Source organism: Erinaceus europaeus, chromosome 9, assembly GCF_950295315.1.
Source record: "Erinaceus europaeus chromosome 9, mEriEur2.1, whole genome shotgun sequence".
NCBI classification, from domain to species: domain Eukaryota; kingdom Metazoa; phylum Chordata; class Mammalia; order Eulipotyphla; family Erinaceidae; genus Erinaceus; species Erinaceus europaeus.
Genome location: NC_080170.1, coordinates 45,653,106 through 45,659,105, shown reverse-complemented (window position 1 = coordinate 45,659,105; position 6,000 = coordinate 45,653,106). Strand labels below are relative to the sequence as shown.

The 6,000-nt window shown below is 46.0% G+C and overlaps 1 protein-coding gene across 2 annotated transcripts in view; it reads right to left on the bottom strand.

Moving 5' to 3' along the window:
• Positions 1-417: 417 nt before the first annotated feature.
• Positions 418-6,000, bottom strand: part of RGSL1 (regulator of G protein signaling like 1) — a 53,061-nt gene continuing 47,478 nt past the window's right edge. The window contains exons 18-20 of one of the 2 annotated variants that reach the window (XM_060197795.1): positions 5,499-5,591; positions 2,108-2,149; positions 418-522 (exon numbers count right to left, since the gene is read on the bottom strand). In XM_060197795.1, the coding sequence (XP_060053778.1) occupies positions 473-522; positions 2,108-2,149; positions 5,499-5,591 (185 nt within the window). In that variant the 3' untranslated portion in view covers positions 418-472. Of the gene's footprint in view, positions 523-1,433; positions 2,150-5,498; positions 5,592-6,000 lie in introns of those variants that run through there. The other variant, XM_060197796.1, reaches the window with a different exon arrangement.

Genomic DNA, 6,000 nt, shown 5'->3' with positions numbered 1-6,000 from the left:
CGACTCCTCTGCAGGTGGGGAGCCAGGGGCTTGAACTGGGATCTTTACACCAAGTCCTTGTGCTTTGCACCGTGTGCACTTAACCCGCTGCGCTGCCCGTCTTTCCCCACCCCACTTTTTTTTTTAACCAAGCTTTCCCCTGACATATCAGGAAACAGGGCTTCTCTCCTCAGATCTTGTCTTGGTTTCTTGTCTGGTTTTATTTATTTTCAACTGGTGGTGCTGGGAAATACAGTGAGAGTGTTGTACATGTTTGAGTCAACAGACTCAACCTTTAATTGTAGGTTTTAGAAACAGGAAGAGAGAGAGAGAGGGGAAAGAGAAAGATGAAAGATATCACAGCACCATTCCATTACCCAGAGTGTGGTGCTTGGGATTAAACCCAGGGCCTCATACATGGTAAGGCCTGTACCTTAACCTCTAAGCCACCTGCTAGGCCTTTTACCTGATTTTTAGAAAGTGGAATTCTGTCTCAAGTCCTCCGTTGCTCCTGTTTTGAAGTCCTGTGCTGGAGTCCAGGCCCTGTTATGGGGCAGAAATGCCCACCTGTTGGTCTCTCAGCACTGAGAGGATGCCCAACCCTCACTTACACCTCAAGCTCCAGCGTCATATCTGCCTATATCATGGCCCTGCCAATGTCACAGTCCCACATGCTTAAGAAAAATCCAGAAAGCAAAGGACATCCAAGTGGCAGAAATATTTGGCTAGAAATCAGAAAGGATTCTGCAAAGCCTCCTAGCCCTTCCTTGTTCTGCAATGTGCCAAGCTTTTCTTGCTCTTGAGTGGAGGGCTCAGTTAGAATATTCTGTCATGGAAGTCTGGTGGTAGCACAGTGGGTTAAGCACATGTGGTGCAAAGTGCAAGGACCAATTTAAGGATCCCAGTTCCAGCCCCTGGCTCCCCACCTGCAGGGCAGTCGCTTCACAGGCGGTGAAGCAGGTCTGCAGGTGTCTATCTTTCTCTCCCCCTCTCTGTCTTCCCCTCCTCTCTCCATTTCCCTCTGTCCTATCCAACAATGAAGACATCAGTAACAACAACAATAATAACTACAACAAGAACAACAAAAAGGGAATAAATAAATATATATTTTAAAAGGATATTCTGTCATTTCACTTTTGATTGTCTTCGCAGGGCAGAACATGGGTCTAGTCATACTGAAATTATGACAGTGTTTTTTACTTTTCACTAAAAATTTTTTTTAAAAAAAATTCAATCGATCTTCATTGACAAAGAAGCAGAGTCCTGGGAAGAACTATTCCTCTTGTGTGTGCAGAGGTGACAGCAGGAGAACTGCTCAGAGACTCAGAAGGGTATTCTGGTCTTGACATTGCCACATCTTGCCTGGTGGGCCCAGGGGAAGCCACACCCCATCTGTATGAATCAGCTTCTTTATATTTAAAAACAAGTGATTTTTAATATGGCTATTCACAGAGTAGTGAGGATTTGCTGAGATGATGGAATGTGAGTCACTGTTCAAAGAAGACATGCTATCAATAGCTTTCAAAGACAGACCCCATCTGTCACTGAGGATGAAAACAGCACTTTGGAAAGTAAGGGGTAGAGATGGGGTCCTGATGCATGAAGGTAGAAGGGAACCTAGGTTGGTGATGATATTGCAGACACTTATCACAGGAAAATGAAAGATTATACTCAGGTGTCAACAACTGTACTGTATGCAAACCATTGACACCCTTTTAAACAAACAAATCATAGCACTTTGCTTCTAGAATATTTCAGGACAGTTGCTTTCATTTGTTAGGGGAATCTCCATAACCCTAATTCAGAGTTTGTTCAAGGTCTGAGAGCTGTAGAGTGAGACTTGAACACAAATCTCTCTAGACTCAAAGAGTAGAGTGTCCAGTTGCACTTCGCCATAAAGGAAGCATCATCTCCCACAGGACCCCCTGGTTCCAGGAGGTGGAGGGGCTTCTGTTCATGCTCTCTCCCGTCTCTTACTGTAGTCCAGTCCTGCCACGTATTGGCTGTCACCACTCTCTGACCTTTCCAGGGCAGATGGTACCAGAGCATTTCATGAATTCTGACCAGGAAAGCTCCTGTCAGTATGAGGAGGCATTTGAGAGATGGTGCTCTTCAGTGGGGGACCCACCTGAATTACTTCTTTTCCTTTTTGGTGACAGAACATTTTTGACTGCAGGAAGAGAGAAGAATGGTCAGTTGTCACATGGTACCAAGGGAACTGGAGTTGTGTTTCCACCAGTTTGTTGGTGTCTTTGGCCCAGACTCCGAGCCTGTGACTCCCCACAGTCTCTCTCTCATTTTCATTCTCACCTCCCTCCCCAAGAGTTTCAACTTCTGCATTGCAAAGTATTTGGCTCACTTGTCAGGAGCAGATGTTGGTAAATGATACCCAGGCAGCCCCAAGCCCCTGTTGGACTGGCAGCAAGTCTGGAGAGTGAGGATGTCAGGACTGTCCCTCACAGGTCCTGCCATGAAGACCCTTGGCCTGCCCTGTGGTAGCTCTTGGCTGCTCAGCTGGAGAGGCCCCATCTCTTAGGGGAGTGCACCAGAGTCCTAGCTTAGCACCAGACTGACTCAAATCCTTTCAGTTCTTGTGGTCAACATCCTGCCCAGCCTTTTTTGAAAAAAAAAAAAAAAAAACTAAAACCAGGGGCCAGGCATAACACAGTGCAAGGACTGGCATAAGGACGCCAGTTCAAGCCCCCAGCTCCCTAGAATTTTTAGGATGCAGTTTCAGATTTATGTATGCTTGTGTAATTCATCACACCCACCCCCAGAGTCTCTGTGCCACCTTCCCCTGATAACTAGCATGGGGCTCATAATGTCTAAGTGACAGTTTGGTTATTATTTCTTCTTGTGAAGTGACTCCCCTGCAGGGGGAGTCACTTCACAAGTGGTGAAACAGGTCTGTAGGTGTCTATTTTTCTCTACCCGTCTCTGTCTTCCTCTCCTCTCTCGATTTCTCTCTGTCCTATTAAAAAAAAAAAAAAGCTCTTTCTTTTTTTTTAATATAATAATTTTGTTGTTACTGAATTACCAGTGGTTTACAAAATTATAAAGTTTGGGTCCAGTGGTGGCACACCTAGTAAAGTGTACACATTACCATGCTTGAAGACCCAGATTCAATCCCTGGGTCCCCATATGCAGAGGGGGAAGCTTCAAGAGTGGTGGAGCAGTGCTGCCAGTGTCTCTCTTCTCTTTATCTCTCAAAAAAAAAAACCCAAACAAACCATGATGAACAGTAGAGCCATGTAGAAACCAAACTCCAGTAATAACCCTGGTGGAAAATTTTTTCTTTTTAAATTACAAGGTTTCAGAAGACTAGGGAATGGCTTGCCTGGTGAGACACACACACACACACACACACACACACACACACACACACACACACACACACTTTATCATGTGCAAGGTCCCTGATTGAGCCCCCGACCACCACAGAGAAGTACCCTGCAAGGGGGAAGCTTCACAAGTGGTGAAGCCATGCTGTGGTTGGTGTCTCTCCTTTTCTCTCTGCCTCTCTTTCCCTCTTTGTCTCTCACCTGTCTAGGGATAAAAAGAGTCTGTGGGGAACAGTGAAACTGTGTAGGTACATGGCTTCAGCACTTGATCACAAAGAAAAACAAAACTAGAAATTTTTAGGATGCAGTTTCAGATTTATGTATGCTTGTGTAATTCATCACACCCACCCCCAGAGTCTCTGTGCCACCTTCCCCTGATAACTAGCATGGGGCTCATAATGTCTAAGTGACAGTTTGGTTATTATTTCTTTGGCCAGTTCTTTGGCTTTACCTGTCCACAGTTTTCTAACACCCCCTGAAAGTGGATCCCCAAAAGCTGTCCCCAGTGGAGGTCCTCAGGGATGTGTGCCATGCCATCTCATTCTATGCTTGTAGTTAGCTTTATCAAATAACTTTAGCAAGTTCAAACACTCTCTAACGTGCAGCTGGGTCCTGTCCAGGGGTAGGTACCAGTCAGAAATCCTCCTCTTCTTCATTCAGTGCCACTTGTGCAGGACTTTACCTGTCCGTAGTCCATATGAGCAGCTCATCCTTCTTCTCTCACCATGTACCTTGCCCTGAAAAGCTCTGCCAGAACTGTCACTACCACCGGCCTCTCCAGAGGCAACAAACTCAGTTTCTTGGTTGTATGTGCCGAGATGAGCCTGTGGGTGAGATCTCTAGAACCTTCTCCCTGCTCCATTGTACACTTGCACAAGTGGCACTGAATGAAGAAGAGGAGGATTTCTGACTGGTACCTACCCCTGGACAGGACCCAGCTGCACGTTAGAGAGTGTTTGAACTTGCTAAAGTTATTTGATAAAGCTAACTACAAGCATAGAATGAGATGGCATGGCACACATCCCTGAGGACCTCCACTGGGGACAGCTTTTGGGGATCCACTTTCAGGGGGTGTTAGAAAACTGAAGTTGAATCTGTGATGCTCCAGTTTGCACATTGCACTGTTTTTGTCCTGGGTGTGTTCTGACCATTGGAATGCAAAGGTCAGACAGCGAGCCCCAGAGGCCCAAGGAAGTGATAAGGAGCTGAGGCCAGGTGAGCTCTAGAGCCACTAGACTTAGGAATGTTTGGACTCTTAAAATCAGGGGCAGAATTCCACAATACCCTCCCCATTAAGTAAAAAGGGGGCCAATGCAAATGGGTGAGGCAGGCAAGCTGGCACCGAGTGCCCAAGAGGGGAGGGAAGTGGTAGACCCAGGCTGGAAAGGGCAAAGAAAGCAAGCTCTTGCTGAGAGAGAGGCTGGAAATAAGCACTGGCTTTGTGTTTGGAAGTGGGGTTGACTCTGAGAGGCCCAACATGGGGAAGAGAAAGGTCTTACTACGGGAGGTGACAATAGTGTCAAATACAGGGATAAAGTGTCAAATATAGGGATAAGAGCATCAGAGGTAGGAGGCTTGGTGACACACAAGTGCTCTCACTGGGAATAGAAGGTAGCAAGCAGGGCACTCTGATTGTCCCCTAGTAAAGATCCACTCTAAGCCAGGAGATGGGTGGGGGAGCCAGCAGAGACCATGAGAAGCACAAAGCATCTGCCTCCAAAAAAGTCCTTCATGAGTAAAAAAAAAAAAAAAAAAAAAAATCAAGAAGGGAGCAAATTGATGGCTTTCACCTTTGTGCTACACCATGCACAAGGACCCAGGTTCAAGCCCTGAGCAACCCCACGAGAGTGCCTGCAGGTGAAGCAGTGGTGGGGTGTCTCTCTTTCTCTGTTTCTATTTCTGTCTCTCATCTTCTACCAGAACAAAGGGAAAAAGATGGTTGCTGGGAGTGGTGGAGTAGTGCAGGCACCAAGTCCCAAAGATAACCCTGCTAACAGTTCGGAAGCCCTTCTCAGCTACTCTCGTGTCTGCCATTCACAGCTGTGCAATCCAGAGTAAGCTACCCCCTCTCTGAGGGAGAGTCCCAATCTCCTTGTGGTCATTAAGGAGACCAGTCAAACTACTTTTGGAGTTACTCTCTAATTTCGTCTCAGACTTCTTATCCTAAGGCCAACTCACAGTTTTGGACTGAACTTGGTATGACTTCCCGTTGTTGAGGCCGAAACCACTCAAGCCCTCTGAGAAGGGTGAATTTCAAGATGGGGTGGTCTCCTGGGAAAGAAGAAGAGGACCATTAAGAACCTTTACAATGGGGTCCAGGCAATGATGCATTTGGTTGAAAGCACATGTTAGCATGCACAAGGACCAGGGTTCAAACCCCTAGTACCCCCTGTAAGGGAAAGCTTCACGAGAGAAGAAACAGTGTTATAGGTCCCTATCTGTCTATGTATCTATATATCTATCTACCTCCCTTGACCCCTCTTAATTTCTCTCTATCCTACTGAGTATAAGGAAAATAAAGTATAAAAATAAAGGAAAAAATTTTAAGGAAACTTTACAATGGCACTGAGCCACGCATCTGTGACTGAGAAAACACCACCTATTTGACACTCCAGGGTTATGGAAAACTAGATATAAAACACTATCAAAATGCAAACATAAATGGGCTGGGGAGACAGCA